The sequence below is a fragment of the Acromyrmex echinatior genome, chromosome 16, assembly GCF_024713525.1.
Source record: "Acromyrmex echinatior isolate Ae372 chromosome 16, ASM2471352v2, whole genome shotgun sequence".
Taxonomy (NCBI): Eukaryota; Metazoa; Arthropoda; class Insecta; order Hymenoptera; family Formicidae; genus Acromyrmex; species Acromyrmex echinatior.
Window position 1 is genome coordinate 5,046,978 of NC_141867.1, and position 27,184 is coordinate 5,074,161.

Consider the following 27,184-nt stretch of genomic DNA (forward strand, 5'->3'; position numbering starts at 1 on the left):
ATATGATATATTATGCTGTCTCTGTAATGTTATAAAGAATATTTTCTTAATAAATTACAAGTTTTTTTTAACACAATAGCAATAATAAAATACATTGTTTTAAAATGTAAATGCAATATATTTTCAATTTATAGCCACTCGTGTATATTAAAAAAACATTTTCAGATTATTCAATAATAAACTTTTTAGACGGCCGACACTTGAACTATATAATTCAAGTGTCGGTTGTCCAAAAAGTTTAGTTTTTTTAATATGTATGAATGGCTATAAATTGAATATATATTTCATTTATATTTTAAAACAATGCATTATTGCTATTATGTAAAAAAAACTTATAATTTATTAGGAAAATGTTCTTTATAACATTACAGACAATATATAATATTACTGACAAAACATTTAGAATAAGAATACCAAAAATTGCGTTTATTAAGGGCTGATATGTTATTTTAGGGTTAAATTCTTTTTTTAATAATTTACAAAATATTCCTGCAATACAACCGATAATTACTGGAAAATAAAAAAAAAACAAAAAATTTTTAATTACAAAAATGTACACTCTATACACACGTTGAATCATTTGTGACCCAGAAGTGAACTTCAGAGTTACATCAGTTAAAGAATACGAATCGAGGCGATAACGCATAAAACTTGTTCTCTAGACGCCTAACTTTTTTAGAAAAAAGATCGGTATTTGACCAGGTGCTCTTAGTATTTCAAAAAAAAGAAATGCGCAGGACACGAATGACCTAGATGTGTGTATCAAGGGTTAAATATTTACTTCATACCATTCATATTTGTTTACAAAAATATCTTTAATATCCCATAACGATTTCGAAACTGTTCGGAATCAAATTTATATTAATTTTGACTGGTTTTCATTTGCTAAAACTGTTGGATTTTATAGTTGGGATAATCTTATTATTGAAAAACACGAGGATTTCGGTCTTTATTAGTCTATATAAATATATATAATCGAACACAGTATAAATCTATAAATATAATAATCTATTTACAATTGTGTGGACGTATTAACGTAATGACACCTCGGGATTTTCATACCCAGGACAATCTTGCGTCAATGGTTCACACATCAAAGAGGTAATGAAGACAAATATCAATGAAAATATAATAAAATCATTTCCCATACCTAGATCCTCGACGATCAAACAAATGTCCGTTGATAAATTCATTATTCGCGAGTAAATGTTTCCGATTTCACAAAAGAATCGTTATTTTATGTCTTAAACTTTAAAAAAGATTACAATTTCGAATCGTCTTCTATATTTTGTCAAAAATCGCTTAATAAATTTACAAACGATTTATTAACGATAAATTTACATTACGTGAATAATGTCGAATAAGTCTTTAATAGTTGTCTTTAGAATCTAAATAGTCATATGTATGAATACCGGATCCAAGAATGTCGCATGCATTCGTTTGATCGTCAAGTCTGGACCTAATGATGAATCTCGTGGACAATAAATTAGGACGAAATATCGACAGTGAGATATACATGACATTGTTTTGACTACGATGTATACTATATCATGTACGACATTACTTCACGTTTCCAGGTTGCACTTATGATTTGTGAGCTTTTATTTATTAACCATTATAGTTAATAGTTAAAATCAAATTCAGTTACATATATAAGATCATTAAACATATTCAAAGTTGTAAAAGCATGTTCTTAATTGTTTAATATTCTTAACAAACATTTAATATTTTTTAAACAAACATTTTTTTAAACTAAACATTCATACTGAAAAAATTTTTTTCTATATTTTTAATATATATTTTTATGAGAAATTATCCCCTTGCCGATTATATTATACGTCTCGTGTATAAAAAAAATGTTACAGAGATAGAAAAAGATACAAGAATTAAAAAATTATCGATTGTTATAATTTGAGTACACCTGGAAAAAGAAGTTTAAGAATCATTATCGTACAAGATTGAAATTATCTATGTAAAAAGCGAATCATTTTATGCTCCGACAATAGTATCCGATGTATGAATATTCTCTAGCTTCTGCTGTACCGCAGTCTCCTTTTCTTTCTCATTCTGCTCTGATCCTGATATCACATAAACCGGCTGTTGACTATAAGCGAGAAAGTGTTGATCCATTGGAAACATTTTCGAGGGATCCTTTAGCTTCATCTGCAAGATTTATTTAGAAAATTTAATAATGGCCGTATCATAAATAATTCTTAACGATGTTAAAAATATATTAATAAATAAAACTCAGATTAAGATATAATTACATGGAAAAGACAGTTTTACTGAAGTATTTAAAAATTTAGCTAGATATAAATCTAAAAATAATTTTGTTAGATCATCAAAAAATAATTATAAGCTACTTTAGAATGTTAAAACTTTTTGCTGTATCATGCTTGAGTATCATGCTTGAGATTCCTACTGAATTATTAAGACGGTCCAACAAAATTATTTTTAGATCTATATCTAGCTAAATTTTTAGATACTTCAACAAAATCGTTCTTTCCATGTACATTTAGATTGCTAGACATAAGATATTATAGATTTAATACTCCGAAAATAACATCAAAATTTGTAACTGTTATTAAAACTGGATTCACGAAACTCATTTAATTTGTATTGATTAAAAAGCACTAATTGAATTTAAAGAAGCAAAACAATATAACTCATATAATAAGTACATATGTATGTGAATACATACTAAATTTACTTCAATAACAAATTTGCAAATATAACATAAAGGATATAATTGAATGGATTCAATAGAATCAGGGCCTAAGCACAAAGATGAGAAATAATTAAGAAAGAAGCATGTAACTAAATCATGGAACGTAAGTCGTAATTGCAGGTTGACCAAAACATTGTGCATCGATCTATGATTACGACTTCCATTTCACAATTCAATTATGGCAATTATTCTTTGCTTATTATTCTTAGCCTCACTCAGTTCTAAAGAGTTAATATCTTCAGCGAAATTTTAAAAGTTCCTACCTTTTTACGGTACAACATTAGCAGAATAACGAGACTACTAATAATGAAGGCGCTGCTCGCCGCGAGAACGATCGTAGCCGTTTGATAAAATGGTGATTCCATTTGTGTGAGGATCTCACGTTGTTCTAGTGTGACAATCCGGCTCTGCGTTGCCACAGGTGTGGAGCGATGCGTAAAACGTGAAGTCGTCGCATCCGCAGACGAACCCAGCAAAGACAACTTCTGAATTCGCGTGAGCTCTTCTAAATGGAACGCCACATCTACTTTGTTCGTGCCGACAATCTCAAAGCTCAAGATTGCCGAATCCTGATTGATTTCTACTCGTACGTCTTTTCGGAGTCTCGCACCTAGTTCGTGCAGAAAATTCTCGGCCTCTCGAGTGAATCGCTTCTCGTCGCTGGCGAGGAATCGACCGGGGAAACGTAACGTCACTTCAACAGCTTCGACTGGAGTGGGTACTAAATAATATAACAGATATTATGTTTAAATTGCAATAAAGCATTATTGTTAAAATTTATAATTAAGAATTTTAACTTAGAGAAACGCGTGTATGCGATTGTTATATTATGAGATATCAGGGAGATTAAGATCGGTTATCATAATTTTTCAATGGTTACATTTTTAAAAAAGTGGATATAAGATTTTTAAACACGTTGCAATACACGTTGCAATACACGTTGCATTCTTTATGTATTTCCGTATTAAAAAATATATTACTCTTGAATATATCATCGTAAGTTATATAATTTTAAAATTGTGAAAAAATGTGACAATTATCTTACTCCAATTTGATTGTCACACATTCCAGAATTAGTAATAATATACTTTATGTGGATAAAACACAAAAAATACAATTTTTATTTTTATTTAGTTCTATATTTTAAGAAATAATAGTATAATATTTTTATATAAATGATTATTTTTTAATCACACAAATATGTAATTTATTTTCATATTAATTTATATGTATATAAATATACATAATTTTTATATGAATAATAAAAGAACATTAATATCTATAAAACATTATATTTGTAAATTAATCTCTAGAGATTGTAAATTTACAAATTTACAAAAGAGATTGCTGATTTAAAGAGACTAAAATTGACTGTCACGCGTTGCAACTAATCCCGACTATCTTGGTTAATACACCTCATCCATTTTTAATGAAAAAGATTATATTCACAAACTTTGTTACAATAATGATTAATAACTACAGAGCAAAAATTATCTAAGGCATTCCATTTTCTACTTTTTATATTACAGGGAATGCGATTGGTAATATCAAATGATAAAAAAGAGATAAGAAAAATTTATTCACTTCATTTTTTAAAAAGTCGTTATAAGTAATATACACATTTTTGGCGCAAATCATTTTATATAACAAATTAATATTATATCAGTAATTTATAGTTAAAAGAAGAGAATCCCCTGTCATATATTAATATATTAATACTTAATATATTAATATATGACAGGGGATTCTTTTCTTTTAACCATAAATTAATATATTAATACTTAATATATTAATATATGACATATATTAATACTTAATGTGACCAGATATTTTTAGATCTAAAGTAGGAACTTTATTAAGTGGGATTGAGGAGGAGGTAGATATGGATATAAAGATAAGCATAATAATAGTAATTTATTTTTTTAAAATAATACAATTATTTATTTTATATTTAATTTCATTCTAAATTATTTGCTTTAATAAGTTAGGTAAATACTTGGGAAATATAAAATTTTTGGCAACTGAAATCAAAATTAATTTTTGTTATATATATAATATGCTTTTAATTAGTTTTAGAATACAAACTCAAAGTTCACTTTTTTTCTGCTGTCCATACTTCGTTCATTGCAGAGAAAATTCATTCAACTGCTGCATTATTTCCTGGAAGCGATAATACATATTCTATGATTCTATAATTTGGCAAAATATGAAATATTTTTCAGCGAGACTTTTTCGTTACTTTTTGCTAAAATCGAGGCATGTAACATATTTGGAACAGTGGGACTATCCCATCGAAATCGGAACATCTGGTCACATTACATATATTGATTGAATTACCTACAAGCGTTTTGACAATCATTCCCTGTATGATGACTATCTACTGGCTCCAATCTCTTCTATACTAATCCTATCTTTTACTCTGTTATTTCATAAAAGTTAAATTGAAAAGTTAATAGATCTTAATATAAAATTTTAATTCAGATTTAATTCATATTTTAATCATATACTTGTCATATTATTGCAACTAAGTTTTAGTTAAAAAAATCTTCCACTTACGGCAAATGTTAGTTCCCTTCACAAACGGCTCAGATCCAATTAGTTGATTGCCGGCTTCATCCACGCACCAGCAAGTATCACCAGCGCATTGTGTAGGTTCAAATCTACCCTGTGGGTCGCATATCGTAGGCACGTGACCTTTGTTCTTCATCGCCTGACATCTGGTCCCGAGGATCTTTCCTGTTTGCCGTTCGTTCGTTTCTAAGTTCAGCAGAGCATCCTCCATAATCGCTTGAATCTCACGATCTATCTCCTGCGACTCCGGTCTTCTGCCGCCGCGTCTTGCTTGCCGGAAGTTACACTTTGGCTCGGCGATTCGGGTGAGTGAACCCTTAATTGGCTGGCCCTTACGATTCACGCACCAGCAGACACCAACGTGCTCCAGACACTGCACCGGTTCCCACGTTCCACTATCAGGATTGCACTTGGGCAAGAAAGTGGGCTGCTTGAGTCGTTGCGAGCGCTTCAGATTCTTCTCGCGCAACCTCTCGCACTGCGACAGTACAGGACACACTGTATCGCACACCAGTCGACTGGAGAAGTCATTGTGGCCGACGGTGCACTCGTTCTTGCGCCGGCATTCGTTGCGCTCCGGATCGAAGAACCATCTCTCGGTCTCATTGAAGCCAACGCTCGGATTGCAAGGTATTCTTCGGGGTGGCTCGAAGCAGACCTCACGCGGTTTCGGACAGCATACTGCGTACTCGTCCAACGGCGACAGCTCGCATTTGTGCGTCGAGGGGCAATGATGACCATGTGGTCCACAAGTGGCGATCGAGCCGTTTTGCTCGAGCAACGGCGAACTGTTCGGGCATGGGTTGTCCTTCTTCGGTAAGCAGACTGGTACCGGGGGACACGGTGGTGCACTACACGCGACCTCCACCATCCGGCACGCCTCGTTCTCGCCGCGGCAAGTCACGCTGCGACACGGGTCGCGGCATGAGCACATCGGGCAGCCTGTGTCCACGTCCAGTTCGAAGTCATCCGGACAGTCAAGCTTGCAATCGATTTCTGGGCATCTCAAGGGTGTGTTACAGCGCGGCACGATTCCTTCGAGGACCCGAGTGCCCGCCGCTTCCTTGCCTTCCTCGTCTACACACCAACACATACCGTTGTGGCATTGCACCGGCTCGAACGCGCCGTTGGAGTCACACCTGGGTATGTAGGTCCTTCTCGCGGGCTCGCCTGACTCCCTGGCAGCATGCTCAGCGACCGCGCGAGCATGTTGGCAAGCCGTGGCCATAACTGGCGCCACACATTGCGTGCCGCAACCGGTCGAGCAACATTTATCGCCGGATGAGCATTCCTGATCATTACTGCACTGCAGCTCGCAGCTCGATGAGCTCGGCACGAGATACGGGCACTGGCCCGGTTTCGTCGTGAGACATGCCGGCACCGCTGGACAATACTCGTTCGGGCCGCAGTTGACGTCGATCATCGTGCAGGTCTCGTGCGAACCGCAGATGACATCGCGGCATGGCTCGTGACAACGACACTGCTCACAGCCGGTTGCGTCCATCTCGTAGCCGTACGGACAGATCAGATTGCAATACAAACGCTTGCAGATCTGTGTGAGTTCTCTGATGGCTTCACAGTCCGCTGAAGCGTCTGAGTCCAAGCCGGACTTTAAGATCACTCCGCGATGGTTCACGCATTTACAGCTGGTACTGTTGTAACACTGCAGAGACTTGTAACCACCATCCTCCTCGCACTGAGGTGCTGGAATTGCCAGGGACATTCCTTCTCTCGTACCTTCCATGCGATCGTTGAAATCCCGCAGATATTCGCACACTAAAAATGTTTTCTTGTGAAATTCGTGGAAAGCTTGGCGTTTTATAATTCTAATTTCTGAATATATATAACATATCTATATAACATATCTTTCAATCTAACTTATCGTTATTCTCATTTATTGTTATTAATAATTAAATATTATTTAAAATATTATTAAATTAAATAAAATTAATTAATTAATAAATTAATTAAATATTATTAAATAATAACTCAGCAAGAAACATTTTTGAAACATTTCAATATTGTAACGTTGCTGCAATATCAAAATGTAATGCTAAAATGTTCCAAAATGTTTCTTGCTTATAGGGAATGAAATTAACTTTATTCCTGATTATTTATTATATAATTATTACTTGTGGGTGCCTTTGCAGGGTTGGATGTTTCCATACAGCACACCGATTGATCGGCTTCCTGTACCATCGTGCATTTGTAACCGTCAGGACAAGTTTCGTTAGTAGAACAAGTTGCGGCGTTTCCATCTTGATCGATCAGCGGTGCACCGATGGTACAAGGACTCTTATAGGTCTTTCTGGGTTTACATTCCGGTTTTGTAGGGCATAGAAAATCGGGACAGCTATTCTCTTGTTTTAAGATACATTCTTGCCCTTCAGGGCACGGAAATCTATAAAAATAATCGCTTAATTAATCAAGTGAAAAGTTAATATCGACACTGGATATTCGTGTGTAAAATCAATATAATTATAATGAGTAAAAGATATCAAATAAATAATTTATAATTTATTAGCTCACAAATAAAATATTAATTATTACTGTGTTGTGATGCTTACCCTTCGCATGGATCATCGCACTCGCAAGTCGAGCAACCGGAAGCGTCCGTTTTGAAGCCGTATTGGCAAACCTGGGCGCATTGTTGAGACGTGCAAGACGCCGGAAGCGAACGTGCTTTGCTTATCGATCTACAATCAATCTTTTCGGCGGGCCCCATAGAACCGGATATTTTTCTACCATCATCGTCTACGCACCAGCAAACGAGGCCATTTCTTGAGCATTGCCTTGATTGGAAACTTCCATCTGCATAATTATTTCGTATTTTAGAAGCTTTATTCGACCACAAATCGATCGATAGGAATATTTGATGGCCTGTTCCTCACCTTCCATGCACTGCGGAATGTAACCGCGACCCTGGCGCTCGGAGACACTGAGTATCTCGGCAAGCATGCGGTCGCGATGGCATGCGGTAAGATCCCCAGGTATCGTGCATACGTTACTGCCGCAATTCTTGTTGTTGCAGCACTTTTGAGGCCCGGGACAGTCAAGGTCGTAGCGACAGGTGGGCCCGCACGAACTCATCGTCGATTCCTCCGCGGGACACGTGCCGGGTCGCTGTATCTTCACGCTGGCCGGACAGCAAACCCCGTATTCTTGTTTGTACTCCACCAGGCAGCTGTACATTGGCGGACAAGTTGGTTTACCTGGCGTGTCGCCGCAAAGAAACGGCCGCGGTGAATCGGTGATCTGCAAAGGTTCGCCTGCCGGACAGATTGTCGATAAGGACCTGGTCTTCCGACAGCTGGGTACCGGAGGACATGGTTCTCGAATACAATTCACAGCGATTAGTTCGCATATCTGTCCAATTCCTGGACAGGTAACGCCGCGACAGGGATCCCTGCATTCACATTTGGGACAACCGGTGACCTCATTGATCTATAGAAAACATTAGATATTTTAACAAAAGCGTTTGAATTTTTCAGTGTCAGCATTGAAAAGATTTTTATGCGAAAAGTATTATATCAAGATTATTTGGCATAAAACAATCAAGTGTATCTAGTATAAAATTCTATTTAAAAATATAATTTTACGAATTCTTCTTTTTATATATTTCTTATTATATTTGAATATTTCTAACAGCTATATTTTATTTATTAAAAATTAAATGTCATAAATCGACATTCGCGAAATTGAACGATCAATAATTACGAAGGAAATGTTTAAAAGTTTAACATTTTCGAACTGTAAATAAGTAATAGTAAGTAACAAAGATAATGTACTTCAGCACAAAAAGAAAGTACTTGTTCTTGGACATTTTCAATACTGATAACTATAAATTGAATGTGACAAACGTAAAGTGAATTTATACTTCGAATCCCAAAGGACAGAGCATCCGACAACTGTGAGCTGGACAACTGTGAGGTTTGTCGCAGTCGACGACACTCTTGCTAGGCGCCCTAGTGCCGGGTATCTCGGCGCCGATCTCGTCGACGCACCAGCAGCTGCGACCGTGCGGCTCACATTGTATCCTCTCGAATTCGCCGGTCTCATTGTTGCATCGCGGGATGAATTGTTGGGGACCCCGAGCGCCGAGGGCCCGTGACCTCCTCACAGCCGCCAACTCCAACTGCTCGCATCCAGTCAGCTCGCCTGCGATGCAGCGAAGACCGCACGCAGTCTTGCAGCAACGTTCCTCCGTGCCTTGACATTGGTAGTCATTCTCACAGGCCGGTGCTCTCGATGGACACACATTCTGTTCAACGAGGGACGGACATCGACCGGCGACTCTCAGCAAAGGCTCTGTAAATTATGCATAAATCAGAATGAAACTCGGTCTTCGTATGGACGTTTTAAGATAAGAAATTAGAATAATTTTACAAAAAAAATATATTTATAAAATATGCTTTAGATGTAATTTCTTGCTTTAGTATTAGTTAGATTTTATTTATTATTTAGTTATATTTAACATTAATAATCATTGATTTTTCATTATTCATTATTATAAAAATATAAATATGACGTTAAATATAATCCTCACCGGTATTGATGTAAATACCAACATCAACATAATGAAAATAATTTAATGACTTATGATGTTAAATCATTCACATTTTTTTTAGGATTTGATAATTAGATTTATTTCACTTTTGCTTACGTTTTGAAATGACTCAAATAATGACATAGGGACTTTCGATATCAACTTATCCAAGATATTTAATGATATCTTGGATAAGTTGGATTTTTTCTTTGAAAATTTTCGATCTTCTGGGTCACGGTATCACGTCTTAGTCCGAAAAGGATTCAATATGATTTTCGACATGTAGAAAGCAGAACTTTTTTAATTAATATTCCGGAAATATCAGGTTCAAAAAGTAGTATTTTGCAAATCAAGAATAATAGTGATTTTTAGATTAGAATCAATCAAAATTATTTAATTCTTGATGAAAAATAAGTTAAAGATAGAAAGCGGAGCGACACAAAGCGTACCAAGCACATATTGAATCCGGATTTAAGCTGACTTAATGAGTTACCTACATTAAAAAGCATTTTAATAATGGTGAAAAAATAAGGTGCTTCCTTAAATGAGAAGCCGAGGTGACATTTTTGAACACGCTCAGACTAAAAGTGTAGCACAACGACGATGATAGTAATAAAAATAGCTGGAGTCGATGGATAACGGTTTCTCGGCATCCTACTGCCACACTTACTATACTTACCTAACATGCTACGAGAGCGTTTCAAGAAGGCACCGTAATAGCGAATGCCTTTGAGCACTCAAAAAAGAAAAAAATAAAATAAAAAACAAACAAAGAGTGTTTATAAATAGGAAAAAAATATAGAAAGAAATATACGGAAATTCCTTTAAAAATCAGTAAAAACTGCAAGAGCGCGAAACTAAAATAACAAAACAAAATTTTTTAACCAAGATTTAAATAGACCACTTTTAACACAAATACAAAATTAACACAAATACAAAATTAACACAAATACAACTCTTTACTATGATCGGTTATCTATTATAATAGTATCTTATATTATTTCCTTTTTAAATTATATTTTTAGCTTTAATTAAAATTTTTGATTTAAAAAATTAATATATAAAATACAAACTATTGATAAATGATAAGAATTAAAAAGAAATATACGAATAAATCTTTTAAACTCAGAGAATTAAACTTTCGTGCACAAATTTATGCACGATGTAAAGGGAGCTTGCCATGCGTGTTCCGTTACATGACACATATTAATACGCGGAACAGTGATGCACGTTCGTCTGACAAATGAAGAAAGTGTTTGGCTCAGATGGGCGTACTCGAAAAGAAAATCCGATATTCTATTTAGGTATCCTCTAGCGAAAGTTCTCAAGTACGATGTACGTATGCATTGTCTATCAATCAACTATTTATAACATGTGCATTTTTAGACAATGTATTTTTACATTGTCGAAACAAAGTTTCATAAAAATCCAAATGAATTTTTAGACTTTTACTGTGCATCAATTACCCAAATTTTCGGTTCATTACTCACGGATTTTCTCGTCTGTTGCGCTCTATCCAAACAGTATCACGATATTCGTAATAGAGCACATAACAAGATTCTATTACATGTTAAAAATAAAATGTTAATTTTAACTTAAAGATGAATAGTGGACTTTCTGAACCATGCAAAAATTAACAATTTATTTTTAACAGTGTATATATAATTTTATATACGTAATAAAAATAAAAAATTCATATATAAATTTTCATATATATATATATATATAAAATATGAATTTTTAAGAGTGTATATATGTATATGTATAAGATAAGAAACACATATATACTCTAAAAACCCGTTGTTCTTTATTTTATTTCAATAAGCGTAAAAATGAATTTAATGTAACACATTGCTGAGCCAGCGCGCATCCTATATTTTCAATACAAATCTCTGGCAAAAGAGGGAGAGATAGGAGAAAAGATGAAGGGATGTATTTTAATAGTATAGGAGAAATTCAATTTGTTATTGGCAAATCGGATTGCCCTCGATATTTATTGAGACGACATGCATCCTGCTGTAACACATTAGAATGAGAATCGATTGCCGGAATACGAAATCGCATGGGAAATTTCTAACCCATATCGCATTATATCGAATATATACATAGGTACTCTGCATTCCCGATCATCTATGTCTACGTCATGTACATTAATGACCATACAATTCACACGTGCAATTCATGCGTGCAACTCTGATGTACTCGACTGTACGCACGATGTACGTAAAGTGTACCATTATTGATCATCAAAATCAATTTAATCTTGTCGAGTTTAGAATTCGAAGCTACACGCGAAAATAATCTCTACATTTCTACTCATGACAATAAAATTGTTGTGCGTCTTTCAATAACGGAGCGTTAGATTTGTTATAAATTTTAATATTTAATTATTATTGCAAACAGATAATTGGCTATTAATCAATAATCCCTTTAAATAGAATATTATTCTTTAATTCGTTAAAAGAAAAAGGAAAAATAATAGAATATCATTTTTTTTTCAATTTTCCTCTTTTATATGTATACATAAATATTATGATAAAAACTAATTGATTCGCTAAGAAAAAAAACAGATATAGCTATGAATGCGACAAAAAATGATTAAATCCGAGATCCGATGCTGTGCGAATCGAAATTTACGATGAAAATGTCAATTCACTTTTGAAAGATATTCTCTCGCAATTATTTTATCTGTTTTTATAAGTTTTGAGTTTATATGAGCGCATATTGGACAGAGACGAATCTAATTAAGGAAGATAAATAATAAAGCGCTAAAAAAAGGAAGCAGAGAGAGAGAGAGAGAGAGAATAGAGGACGTACCGGCGATGGTCGATGTCGACAGCGAAAGGACAAGCAGCAGACAAGTCGACACCCACACAACGGCGCAGGCAAGCCCACCGTTGCAGAAATCACGGCGCATCCTCAGCACATCAAGTAATTTTTGAACCGGCCGCTATTACCTGGAACAGTAACAATTGCGTCTTGATTAAAATACGACCTCCAGCCGTCGCGATAATCGGATAGGAATCCTAATTACGGTGCTGTGGGAGTCGCGCTTGTACTCCCACACAACCATTTTCCCTTCTCTCGAAACGAGAACAGACTGGAACTCTGTCCTTCGCTTTAATGCGATGCACTGTTAATAAATAGATGACGATTTCGCGTTGACTTTTCTTTCAAGTGCACCATCTCCGCGAAAAATATCATTATCCGACGTGGAACTTTTCCTTCTTTTTCGTAGTCAATGCAAGTCAGTGCCCTCCCCTTTAAAACCTGGAGAATAACAATGGAAGTTATGTCTCCTTATTCGTTATGCCGCGGGGAATATTCTAATGCGCTCTCTCTTACGTTATTCATGAGCCGAAGTCGACTTTAGATCTACGAATTGTCCAACCATTTTTCATTTCCTTTTATTCGTCTTTTCCTTTTTATGTGTCGTTACAAGCCTGGCTGCGACGTATCGTTTCTTTTCATCGCAGCGATTATCCAGGCCGCGCCCGTCGTAATCATCCCGAGATGTTCCTCGGAAGCGACTCGTAATTAAAAATAAAAGTAAAAGAATCATAGCAACTCGTCTCTTGTCTACCGTCAGTGTAATTACAATTCTAAGATCAATATATTGTCTAATTGTGATATATTGAATATAATGTCGCTGCTATTACTGTGCATAGGAATGTGAACTCATTATTGTCATTAATAATAACATTGTTATCATACATTGGTAATATTAGTTTGCATAAACTAATAACATTTAGGTCATCGATTTAATACTTCAGAATATCTGATTTAAAAAAATAAGAATTCCGATAATTAATATTGTTTGGAATGAATGCTTTGCATAATCAATACCGTTGAAAATTATACTTGTGAATATGTGATAAATATTTTAAATGTCATTTTCGATTCTAAACTCTATAATGCAAAGAAGTCTATCTCTCCCCTCACGGGATCGTCTTTAATGCACCGTACTTCGTGATTTATATGGCGATAGCTGGCAAGGCTGCTCGACGGTGAAATTACCGGTGCGTTGCGGCGGTTACATCCTCTGGGAAGTCCTCGAATTTAGGGTGTAGCCGAGAGACATGAATAATGCAACGATAGCGGGGTATGGCTGTAACGCCATGCCACTTCTTGATGCGTGATGGCAATTACATGGAGCAATCGCATCCAGATTATGCCAGATTAATCATTAGTCTGTTGTTGATCGACGGAGACGTGATTTCTACGCGTTGCGATAAACGTGGTTAACGAACGCGAAACGTTTCTCTATTTCAAAAATCATCAACGAAATTCTTTTGAACTTTCATTTTATGACGTCAATCGAGATGGAGAGAATACAATCCGGATTTTATTTCGCCGATACACTCGCTTTTCAATTTTTTCTCGCAACTATGCAAAAGAATTTACTGTTAAGAATGTAATGGTTAAAGATAGTCCATGCAGCACAGAAGCTGGTAGCAACATCGTTGCGATCTTTGAAATATCGATCTTTGGAATAATCTGTGCTGAATGAGAAAAGACGTAATTTTTATCTTTTATGAAAACATGAAAGATAAAAGACAGACATATTCGCATCGACCTAAATAAGAGAATGAGCTCGATCGAGCGAGAAAGTTTTCGTTAACATTTATTCACATTTTATTTAAAAGTTTGTTAATTATTTGTGAGATTAAAAATAAAGGGGATAAGAAAATAGAACCAAAACTCAAATTTGATTAAAATAAACGCGCGTCTTAGATCATAAAATATGATAATTCTAATATATAATATTTAAGAATTAAATGCAATAATAGCTTTTTAAGAGAATAGAAGAAAAGATGAATTCTCTCAACCTTAAAATTAGATTTATCGAATTGTTAGAAAAAGCGCATCAGACCGCCGTCGTATTGGATTTTTCAGTCACAGTTACATTGTTAGATTGCAAAAAGTAATGATAACCCAATTCCTTGAGCTAAATAACATTTTGTTATTTTTAACTTTCACGTGTATCAAAATATAAATCGATTTATTTCTATGATTATTTTGTTTCAAAGTAAATAAAAAACCGTATGCATTTAAAAGGGAATAAATTTTCCAAAGTTAAATTATTTTATTTAAATTGTGGCATATTAAATAAAAGCAGTGGCATGTTGCAGAAATGATTAAAAATAATTCAAATTGATTATAATTTAACATTATGAATTAAATGTATTGTAATTTCTGGCAATAAAAGAATAAGTGAGGAAGTCGATCCATAGATAATTAATCGTCAGTCTTTCTGCAGCATGAAACAATTTTGCCCTGTTTGCATATTTGAGAGAGTAAATATCACAATATAATGTAGTAATATTATACACAGAATATGATATGATAAATATTTGAAATATTATTCGAATGGAATGTAATACGTCGAATGTAATAATCATCATTGTTGAACAAGCAATTGAATTCAGAAGACTAAATAATCACGGGCTTCATTACGCTCTAGAGTGCGTTCTCCATGCTTTTCAATCTGTATTGGTTATCGAACGGTTCGCCTCTCATCTCCAGCACCGAGTTTCTACTCGATTAGTGATATTTTCTTCAATGATTCATATAAGCGACTGCATGTGTCTACTCTCTCACAGTTGATTCTCCGGATGTGGGTCACTCGTCGTCATCGGCGTCTTCCTTCCGGATCTTAGCCTTTAACTTTCTATTGTGTCACGACGTGTCGTATGGATTCCCAAATGCGTCATCGTCGGTACACTTTCGGTGAGAAAAAGAGGAGACAAAAAAAGGAAGCTGCCTATAAAAGGAGGCAGGTGGAAGACCTTTTCCAGGGGAAGAATCTCGCCGTCAATCGTCGAAATTGTGTGAGAAGAAAAAGAAGTCGAAGCCACATCGAGCATATACCGGAATTAATGAGTAGGCTACTTTGATCTGTTGACACGAAAAGAAGAAAAACAGAACATCGAGCGTTGTATCCTTTTACATTCTTCGTGAATAATATGTGGTATGGTCATGTAATAAACATCAATATGTGGTTTTAATGGCAACAATGTTAACAAATAACTGTTATTTGCAGATTGGCATTTATTTGATATTATTATTAAATGTAAATATTTCATTATTGAGTTACTGGATAACCTGGGACTTTTTAATGAATCAGGATGAAATCCTTCCTCAAATATGCAAAATTCATGAAATTTTATGGCATTTAAAATTTATTTCTACGTAATTAATTTTACCATATTTTAAAGCAGCATCGATTTTAAATCAGTATTGACATTAACAACAATTGAATATAGTACTTACACAAATTAAAATACGAAAAAATATCAAAATTTAACACAATAGTTTATATTAATCGAAAAGTGTTTTTAATTTTTGAAGAGTGTAATTTTTCACACAAAACTCAAGAAGAGCTTTTAATTTTTAAAGCGTGTAAATTTTTAACCATTTATTATATTTTCTTCGATTAATATCGTCGAATTAAGCGACGATTTTATTCGAATAATTCGAATAATTTTATTAATAGTTTTGATGTTTCACCCTGGAAATTGCGCACTCAAACGTAAAGTGCACTTGCCTAATGGCTGCATAGTAGCATCGAAACTGTTACCTATGCGCGAAAGTTATCTCGAGCTTCCTTTGTTTAATGACATCGGTGCTTTCTTTCAATTCTATTGAATCATTGCAGCATTATTACATTTATATGCAATTTATAAAAATTATCGCATATCTCATAACAAATGTTACTTTATGTTTTTATTCAAATTATTGTCACGTTATTTTTAGAGAATTAGACAATTTCTTAGAAAATTTTGTTTTATTCGATAAATATTATTTATTCATTTCTATATTGTTTATCACTTTCTTTTTCTCACTTGCGTTTTTGTATATTTTTTCAAAATTATGTATATATTTTTTATTTTATTTCTTTTTTTCAACAATAAATTCATTATTAATTATATGCTTTAATGAAAACCTATATTAAGTTGAATAAATTTCTTTATTTATGTTGAATAAAGAAATTTATTCTTTATTCTTCTTTCTTTTCTATAAACCCTTTATATATCCGAAAATATTATATATTCGTTCGTTGGTTTTATTTAAAACGTGCCCCTTAAGCCTTTGCAATATTTATGCCTACGAATGGGAATAAGACAGAGCTACAGCTTCTCTTTCAAACTATGCGACTTAGTCACGAAATCCTGAATAGTACCCCTGAAAATATAACCCTGCTCACAAAAACATTTCTCAGCTTAGTTTACGATACATTTAAATAAAATATTTAATTGAATGTACAAATACCGAGGGTTAGAACAAGACTCTCTCTCTTCTGTGATCCTCTAAAGTTCGAATTTATGGCGAATACCACAAACCAGAGACGGGCCTCTCGTAATTGTCAGAATCCGGCGGAGGCACGTTAAATCTTACGCAAAATGAATATATGGAAGAACGTACATCGCATACTTAATAAGGAGGAGCCTCGTCGATAGCTCTTTAGAATTACGTACGCGATTTATCTCTTTTAATTGCACAGTATATCTGAGAACAGCATACATTGATCTTGCGGCAGCCGACGTAGTCTATAATTTTCTATCGCGTTATTAATAATGCATATATGTTTCTATATAAATTTTTTTCGTAACGCGCCAAGTTCGTGTTAAGCTTGCATTGTACTTTTTATTATTTATTATTTATTATTATTTATTATTAGAAATTTGTATTCTATATGGCATGCTTTTCGAAACATGCTTTTTCAAGCATTAAACAATTTACTTGTATAAAGTAAAATAAAACTATTATCAGTTGGTTGAGACTAAATATTGCAAAACGAGTAAAACCATTGAAGATACATATTTTCTACTCCAACAATATTTTTTACAATTTAGTCTAAAATTAGATACTCTGTGCAATATGTTTTATATACTTATTTATTATTTCTTGTTCTATTCATAAATTTTTTATTCTTCTTTTTTAAATAGTCAGTACATAACAATAAGAAAAAGATTTATTAAAGAATTTGAATTAAAAAAAAATCATTTTTAGTATGGTAATAATGGAAAATTTAAAAGCTGTTAAAAAAGAGCATATTGTAAGGCAAAATTTATCCAATTCTATTTGCTGAATGAAAATTTAGAATTGATTCTCCTTGCATGGAGATATAATCGATATGAGTTCAATCCTGTTCAGTTTAAATATGTAATGATGATTGAGCACATTTACATAGAATGATATCTTCAATAGAAATTCTTCACCCGATTTGGAATTGATTTTCCATCGAGGAAAATGTCAAGACGTCTATAACTGTCAACTCTTAAATAATTAACAATTAAAGCGACTGTGGCAAACCAAGCTTCAGAAAGAAATAATAAATGTTGAAGGCACATTATTTTTTTTAGTTTAAACAGACATTACTTAACAGAGATTCGATATTTAATTATAACAATAATAGCATTTTAATTCAAAGTTTAGTTATAAAATATGCAAAAAAATATACGATTAAAAATTGAAAAATTCATTAAACGATTATTTTTCTTAATCCTCCGATAAGAAAAAATTATATCCAAATTGAAAAAAATGTGATTGAAATTAATATTCATTGATTTTTGAATATCTTGTAAAGGCAGATGCATCCATGTAAATCGATGTGAGCAAGAAGCGTTGTAGGCCGCCCAGTCCGTCACGCTGGTCGTTCCGATCTGATTAGCACACTGATATAACATTCAATTTCCCACAGCAGGTTACTGATAGATTATACGGATACCTTTGGGTGATGTGCGTTCCAGATCGCGTTTCCCGAATACAAACGGCCGGAAGAGTAAACGTGCGATAGAACGGTTCGATGGACGGGTCGTTTTTTGTGCACCGCTGCAAATTTTTATTCGGCTGGAACCGCGCGGAAGTGTGTCATCTCTTCACAAAGCTAAACTGTAATGAAAATTGTAACGGATGTTTGGTTGTCAGAACCGGATTTCAAATAAATATAGGCGAGAGACCTAAATAAAAAAAAACTAATTAAAAAGATACAAAATTTTTTTAAAATATAGAAAAGAGGTATTTTAAGAAGATAATGCAATATATACCGTTTAATCTTGAATTAATTAAAATAGATACAATTATACTCTACATACAGCGATGGCCAAAAATATTAGGCATTTATATTTATCTGGAATTTTTTTTATCTATTTTGCTATCTATTACAGGCATTATACATAAATTAAAAAAGTTCTTGAAACAAAGGATAATTTATATCAGCAAATGTTACATAAATCAATTTTTAAATTAAAACTGTAAATAATAAAGTGCTTAATATTTTTAGTCACGACTGTATCTTATACATTATTTTGCATATTTCGATATATTTAAATGATGGACAGCTTAATAATGTGGAGCAATCGTCTGTCAAGAGAGACATCAGTTTTGCTACTCCAAATATAACATCAGAAATTTGGAGAACTTATGTATTATTCCGCTTTAAAAAATACATTATTCCACTATAATAGAAACAAAAGAGAAGAGGAGAGAAAAGCAAAAAATAAATTTCAAGATAACATTATCATAAGATCAAATAATATAAATTGTGAAATAAATCGCGTTCCTTGAAAAAACAAAAATCTAAATGACAAAGAAAGAAAAAAAGACATTATACTGTCTCACGCGCGGTGTTTTTTCAAAGCACTGTACTAATGTTCTTTTTTGTAACAATAATTCGCGTATTATGTTTGAATTAATAGTATATATAAATAATACAGAATGTGAATATAATAAACAAATAAATAAAATTGCTTAAAACAATTTGAGTTTTATCTCGATTCCACATATTTTAATCGAAATAACAATGTGATTCCCATAAGATGTTGCATTCGAATACGACATATTTTTTCGTAGAGCGTGTGAACTATCTTGTTTTATCGTCACGTAATCCCCGTGACGGAAACCAAAGTGCATACAAAGTCGGGACGCGCGCGAGTTGATGCAAGAAAAAGAAAACTTTTCCACCACGAGATAAAAATCACTACCGACTACTGGCCTCGACGTTGCACCGAAACCAACGACGACGACCCATGGATTTTCTACCTGTGGACGCTTTCTCCCACGGGACAAAACGTCAGAGAAATTCTCTCATTCGATCGAGTCCTTTTTTTTCAAAAACATCGTAATGTTTTCTGTAACATCGCATCACCATCAATAGTTTAAAAAAATCAACAATCTTTGTTTCAAATCGTGTATGTATGCATAAATTTTTGCATCAGACATTCTATATCAGATGCAAAGTCAACAAAATCTTTTAAAATTTGCGAAAGTTTGAGAAACTTATTAAATTTAAATCACCAAAATATTAAAAAAATTTGTTTGGTAGTTGAAAAATATAATTGAAATAATATTCCCTACATATCGATTTATTACGTACATATATTTCATCTCTTTAATATTACATGAAGTCTTCGAAATAAAGTGGAGGAGCTGTAGTGAGCGATCGAAATAGAAAAAGGCACTTTCAATTTCAATTTTTATTTTATCGCCGTCAAAGCGGACTGTAGGCAACAAATCATATTTAAAATTTTCTATATTCGAAGCCGGCTTGTGAACAAAAGAAAAAAATGAAAGAGGCATAAAGGATATAGACCGACGTTCTCTCCTGTCGGAAGTTACGAGCGCGCCGCTATTTTCCTCGCGCAACGCTATTGGAAATTCTTTGTGTGCTTTTGAAAGTAACGCGACGGGTGTTATCAGCCAGGCGACTACAAAGTACTGCAGATTGCTGCAGAAGAGCACAGAGAAGCATTGAAAAATTCCCTTTCACCAAAATTTTGATACTTCATCTCGTCGATCGAAACGCCACATCTTGTTATTCTCTTTGAACAGCCAATACAAAAGTGTTACAAATAGTTAAGAAACAAAACCCACTCTCTAAATTTCTTGGATTGAAATCTCACTCCAAAAAAGTAAAAATACTGCCACTATTCAAAAAGAGTGAAAAATTTGCCCTCTTGAATAAGAGTAGCAGATTTTCATTCTTTTTTAGGAGAAATTTTATACTTTTGGAGTGAGATTTCTTTCGTTTGGAATCTCACTCTCCAAAAAAAAAGAATAAGAATCTGCCAGTTTTATTCAAGAGTGCAAATTTTTCAATAGTGGCAGTATTTTAATTCTTTCGGAATGAGATTTTACTCCCAAAAGAAATTTAGAGAATAAGGAACATATAAAAATTAAAATATCAAAATGATTTTATTTTGATTCTCAACATCAATAAACTGTCAAGTTTTGTAACAAAAAAATCATCATTTTGATCATCTCCTGTCTAAAGAAAAACTTCTGTATAAAGAAACTTTCATGACGTCAAGATAGTCATTTTGACTTTCTCTTGATTTGGTGTATTTCTTGAGAAAGATTCGAATTTGCAAAAGTTATGTACAAGTAAGATTATCGATCAAATCAACGGAATTAGAATAAAAACTGTTAAAATAAAATTACGAAAATAAAACCTTTCACTCTATCTAAGTGTTGCGGAACACATTACAACACATTACGACGGCACATTTAACTCGGTTACTACATATTAATGCTCGCAAGTTTGAGCATGTCTGTGTTTTACTCAGTCGAAAGTTCCTCGGAATAGCGATGGAACGAGCACGCATAAAAAAAAAAAGAAACTGCTTTCACGTCCGCGTCGTGCGATGTACGAGGACGAGGATATCACGGAAACAAAAAACGTTATACAACGCGGTAACAAACGGCGACTCTGTCGTGATTCGAGGCGAAGATTCCGCTACGCGACGACGCACTCTATTTGAAAATTCTTAGCGGTGCAACCTGCAAATGCACACACGCGAGCGTGAACGGATAGGGTACGGTTCGGGAAAACGTGCGTTTACACGAGTATCGCATTCCTCCACTGCTTTAGAAAGTATATACGCGCGAACGGGTTACACGGAGAATTAGTCGACTCGCACGAAAAAAATAGATTGAATAGTCCAGCAAAGTTAAAGCTTGCTGTGCGAGTTCAGCATCTATAATTAAGAAGATTTGATGGATAAGAAAGAGATCATGTCTGCAAGTAATTATCAGTATAATTTAACTGATTTTTTGCTACAATGAAAATTTTTAATGTAATTTTAAAGTTTTCTTCATTAGCAGCAAAAGTACGAGATATCTTAGATAGCACGTTTTGTTAAAAATTTTAATCTATTTATTGGATTGATTTTTATAGAAAGTTATCTTTATTATATTAAAAAACTTGCTGTCCTATTACAACAAATATAATTACAATCGCTAACTTTATTAGTTCTATAACTTTGCTATTTTAACATAGAAAATTTGAAGCTGTCCGTATATTATGACTGTAGATTTATAAAATCGTGAAGTTTTTGGTTGTTTTAACAAATCTTTATTTTCTATGCTAGCACAATAAAACGACTTGTGTAAAAATTTATCAAAAAAATTTATGACATTCTGTGAATGCAGATAAATTACATAACATATAAAAATAAAATTTATGCATCTTTTTTTCAGAGACGAAAAACGCATAAATGTATAATACTTTTTTCCATGAATTAGGTGAAACTCTATTAAATTACATATATTTTAAAAAAATTAATGTAATTCATAGTAATATTGCGTGAGGAAATCATAAAGAATTTGCTTCAAGAGTCCGTAATAAATAACTGAACTTTTTAAGTTAAGCGATGCGTGTAATATATATGCATACTTTACATGAAGAGTTTTACCACAAAAATGCAGGAAATAATGTTTGATTACGATGTACTGGTAACGGATAATGGTTATAAAAAAATCTCGGATCCGTCACTTTCTAGTTAAGCGTTGGAAAAGTTAGAAGTACATACAACAATGGAAACTCGTTTCAATCCTGCTATTTTCATAAATATCAAAACGCGCAGTTTACTATTCATTTGTTTAAACAACAAGTAACTCTCTTTGTATTCCTGTGATATACATTCCATGAAATATGAGTATGTAAACTGAAACGTAAACTTTTATACGTACAGTGGTAAGCTGAATATCGAGGCTTCACTCTGGAAGCGCGATTTAAACACGAGCCATTTAGAAAAAGAAAAAAAAAAGTTTTTCCGATATTTCCCTTATTCGTGGAATATGGATCCATTTAAACCTCATTCTAATCGCGGCCTGGAAAGTATTCTCTAGGAGGGAAAAGAATTTCTCTGCGCTCATAAATAAATCAGCGAGCGTCTCGTGATGAGAAAGAAGAATTTTTCGCCGTGTTGGGAATAAATCTCTGCTAGAAAGTTACCGATGCTTTATAATTTGTTTTTTTTTTTTTTTTACGAAAAATTGACTCGTTTATGTCACCCAACCAAATATATCAAATATATCAAACAATCGATTAGTTCGATGCAACAATATGTATTTTTCCAGAAAAAATACAACGATTTGATAGAACTATTGATAAACAAACAGCCAATTCATTTCTTTTTACTTTTCACAAATTATTCTTCTAGCTTTCAATAAACTACAAAATTATTATCTCAATAATTCTGTCATGTGTAAATTTTACGTGTATAACAGAAAACATATTTATTCACTTTTATCAATTTAAAATAAAAAAAAAATAACAAGTAGTATACGTAACACAAATACATTGAAAGAATTGCATTGAATATCATCAATATGTGACATAAACAAGACATTACAAAATAAATAGGAAATATCGTGAAAATGTCATTAAATGTTAAAAGATCCGTATACACACAAAAATATTGCAAAAATTTTGTGCGCAATAACGTTTAAGAATCAAGAAAATTCTCAGAATCGTTTGCGGTTATCTTCATTTATCCCGCACTAAAAGCCGGAACTCACCTCGCGATCGTAGTCGTATCCGATTCCCGAGGACGATGCCGACGAGCCGGAACTCCCGTGCACAATCCTTTCGATGTAAACCTTTGCGTTGCACTCCGCGTAAAAAATCCGTGCGACAGCACCGCGCGGCAACGCGTCACGACTGCGTAACGTTTATTTACGAACAATGGCACGACGACGTCGTTCTCTCGTGTGATCCTCCGACGCGCGTCTCTCGCTCCTTCCGTTCAGTCCGCGCAGAACGACACCGGTATACTGGTTCTCGCCTCTCGGTTGGCCTGCCGCTCGACGGCCTCGTATGATGACCCCCTTCTAGAATTCTGTGGCCCTACTGACGACACGATCACCGACGGCGCGTCGCGTCGCGCGATGTCGGGATCGAAATCGATCAAAGAGGATTAATTTCGGCGGATGAAAGAGAGGAGATGTTGGGACAAAATTAACCGCGCTGAGTATTGCTCGCGTCCTTGTCTTTGCGATCAATTAATTATAATCGGTTTAATTATAATATTTTTAATTTAAATAATTTAACAAAAAATAAGTAAAAGATAACTAACTTGAACAATCGTCAACGGATACCTACATTTAAAAAAGTAGAATCTTACAAAAGTTCGAATAGCGTTGTTAGATAAAATTCATCTTGAAATTCACTCCGAATACCTTCTTCATTCTTTTATTGTTGAATTTCTTGGTCCATCTTTTTTTTTTTAATTTAAATAATTATATTAACAAGAAATAAGTAAAACGTAACTAACTTGAACGATCGCAACGGATATCTACATTTCTCAAAAAAGAAGAGTCTAACAAAAAAAAGTAATAAGGAGTAGCGTTGTTAAATAAGATCCATCTTGTCCGAATATGGCACTTTGTTGTCGAATTTCTTGGTCCATTTTATTATGAAATAGTTGCCATGTCTGTATTGTTGTTTTATACCAAAATTTTATTCGGACTGTTATCCGGAATAAATTCGCACTTTAATGATAACGGCTGCGAATTTCGTGTAACGAGACGCTTATTAGTCAGTTGAATTGCCGTTGCACAAGCCCGGAAATGCGCGGTGTCCTGACCGCGACGCGACCACGTCAATAATAAACGAGACGGATTAATCGATGCGAACGAATTATCCAGAAGCACTGTGCGACGAGATTCCACTTGTAATATCGGAAAAGATGCTGTTCCAACATCCGATTAAACTGTTCTCCTCGGGAAATTCATCACCACGGTCGCAAGAGAAACCAAAAGGAAGAGAAAAAGTGAGGATATGATTTTTAGATAACATTTTAACTGCGATTTTAAATTCGATTGTAATAAAAGTGTTGTTGTTATGTAGAATTCGGTCAAAATTCTTGCTCCACAAAAAGATATGAAAATTTTATAAACATTTGAGAAATAAAATCCGCTTTGATATAATTTTATAAAGACAACGTTTTAAGATTTACATCTAAAATAATAACATATTTTCAGATCGCTACAGGAGATATTTTTACAGTTTAATAAAAATATTCTTGATCTGACATCTTTTTAATTAATATCTCTTTTACCGTTTTAATTGTTATTAAAATGTTATGATTTACACAAAAATATTTCTTAAATTCAAATTAATTCAATATTAATTTTGCTCACACGATAATTAATGTCAATTAAGAAAAATAAACCTATTTTTAGTTGTTTAGTATCTTAAACTTAAATATTTCAGAATAAATTTATATTACATATACATATCCGATTCTATAAATCGAGCACCAAAACTTCTTCGGTCTTGAACATTATTATAACAGAAACTAGAGTAATAATATCACATATTAAATTGATAAGTAATTTAATAATTTTTGATGCCAATAAGCATCTTAGAAAGGTATTAATAATTTGATGTTAATTTATTTAAGCCCTTAAGTTCCACTTTGACCGAAAATAAGTTTATTTTTCTTCATTGATTTATTCTCATCAGTCTAATACGAATTTTAATTGTTAATAATCAATGTGTTATAAATATAAAGATATTAATAGCTCATATATTACATCTTCTACAAGCTAGATGCAAATATCTTTCTTGTTGACCGCCACGCGGTCAACGCGACATAGATTGACGCGAAGACGACACGCACGTTTCTCTTGACAAGTCTTGATAATTTTTAATTACTCTTTTTATTTCGCTGAATAAATTGTTGGTGTAATTAAGGCGCGAGTATGTTGAAAATTAACACGATGCCAACTCTGGTAAACGAGGAATTCGATGCTCGCGACCCGCTTATTCACCTTTACGGTACTCGCAGTACTTTAAGCTGAATCGCGCCGCGCCGCGTCGGCGTGAAAACTGCACAATGAAATGCAAACACGTGCTTTTACGCTTCTTTCTCTCGTGCTTTCGAACGCGTTAAATGTTACTGATGTCAGATTTGCTTACACAATATTTCGCTTTTTTCTCACAATGTAGATTGCCAGTATATATATTTCTATATATCGATAATTGTGATTAAATCATAAAATTAATTACAAAAATAATAAAAATAGGATTAAAATTGCGCGAGTATAATTATAATAAATGCTTGTTATTTAATGAAGGAATGTAAATTCAGATTTTCGTAAAAATTTGTTTCTCATTGAATTACATATAAGACTTCTATTTGTCTATGTACAAAAGAAAAGAAAAAAAAGAATCTATGTTATAAAAATCGAACATGTTTTCGAAGCAAGGATATATTTATTTCTAAAGAATATGTAAAACTAAAACTCAAGCGATCACGTTTAATAAAGAGTTTCAATAACTTTATTTACTTTGTTCCAGCGCTAATTTATACATTTGAATAAATAGATAATTCTGGAACAAATTTTTTAAAATAATCATTGAAAAAATTGAGGACAGATTTTTATTTGTGACTATGAATTCATTATTACTGCGATACTTCTACTAAAGAAGAATCCAGGTCGCTCAAAAAAGCCGTTATTAAAAATGAATATCGGTGATTCTCATGTAGACGTTGAATACAACGCATTTTATTCGCATTTTGTTTTGTTGCGTGTGGTAGAATCCAGTAAAAGGTAGAAAGAAAGAGAACGCATTATATTAATGGCATGGGAAAAAAATTCTTTAGCACATTATGCACGTGTCGGTCTGGATGTTGAATTCATATAGGCGGTGGAATGCTAGAGATTCTAGAGAATGAGTACTACAGTGAGGAATGTTAGAGAATGAGTACTACAGCAGAAAAGAGGAACACAACGGAAAGGTAGGGGAATCATCCGCTAAATGAATCGTGCACTTCCTAGGTGTCTTAAGCACGAACCGACTTGTACTCGAGTCAGAGCACGAGCGTGGCACCGAATGCTCATCGTCGAGAGAAGTGAGGCCCAGTGACCGACATTTCCCTCACTTTTGATCCTTCCACCGATTCTCCGCCCGGATCTCACGGTGACCTGAGCATTGCGAGCAGCCGGAACCGGCGGGCCGCCCTGAATTTCCGCTTGATACAATCGTTCGAGTACACGCATAAAATGTTCAATACGTAAAGGAACAAAAATATAATCGAAAACATTGC

At 33.8% G+C, this 27,184-nt stretch overlaps 2 protein-coding genes and 1 long non-coding RNA gene across 4 annotated transcripts in view; 2 read left to right on the plus strand and 1 right to left on the minus strand.

The window, feature by feature from the left end:
* The window catches only part of LOC105154140 (uncharacterized), a 15,075-nt gene extending 11,055 nt beyond the window's left edge, over positions 1-4,020 (plus strand). Inside the window, exon 5 of the transcript XR_015547663.1 lies at positions 3,121-4,020. The gene's annotated coding sequence lies outside the window, so the exon portion shown is untranslated. The remainder of the gene's footprint in view (positions 1-3,120) is intronic.
* LOC105154139 (thyroglobulin) lies at positions 1,887-27,184 on the minus strand. 2 transcript variants are annotated; one of them, XM_011069457.2, is made up of 9 exons: positions 23,649-27,164; positions 12,663-12,802; positions 9,177-9,607; positions 8,191-8,743; positions 7,867-8,110; positions 7,432-7,700; positions 5,285-7,075; positions 2,992-3,449; positions 1,887-2,163 (listed from the first exon to the last, which is right to left on the minus strand). In XM_011069457.2, the coding sequence occupies exons 2-9, from the start codon at positions 12,760-12,762 to the stop codon at positions 1,990-1,992; spliced, it is 4,020 nt and encodes a 1,339-aa protein (XP_011067759.1). In that variant the 5' UTR covers positions 12,763-12,802; positions 23,649-27,164; the 3' UTR covers positions 1,887-1,989. The 2 variants fall into 2 exon arrangements, with proteins under 2 accessions (XP_011067759.1, XP_011067760.1); XM_011069458.2 differs by lacking the exons at positions 1,887-2,163; positions 2,992-3,449 and adding an exon at positions 4,624-4,888 and having other exon boundaries at positions 23,649-27,184.
* On the plus strand, positions 8,639-10,654 carry LOC147907082 (uncharacterized). Its single transcript, XR_015547684.1, has 2 exons — positions 8,639-8,729; positions 9,191-10,654. It is a non-coding gene; the product is annotated as an uncharacterized LOC147907082 (long non-coding RNA).

Excerpts from the sequence above, each read along its gene's own strand:
- LOC105154139 (XM_011069457.2), bottom strand. The coding sequence starts at position 12,762 with ATGCGCCGTGATTTCTGCAACGGTGGGCTTGCCTGCGCCGTTGTGTGG. Across the intron at positions 8,111-8,190 it reads CATTCCGCAGTGCATGGAAG|ATGGAAGTTTCCAATCAAGG; the intron begins GTGAGGAACAGG and ends ATAATTATGCAG. Across the intron at positions 3,450-5,284 it reads GAAGGGAACTAACATTTGCC|TACCCACTCCAGTCGAAGCT; the intron begins GTAAGTGGAAGA and ends TATATTATTTAG.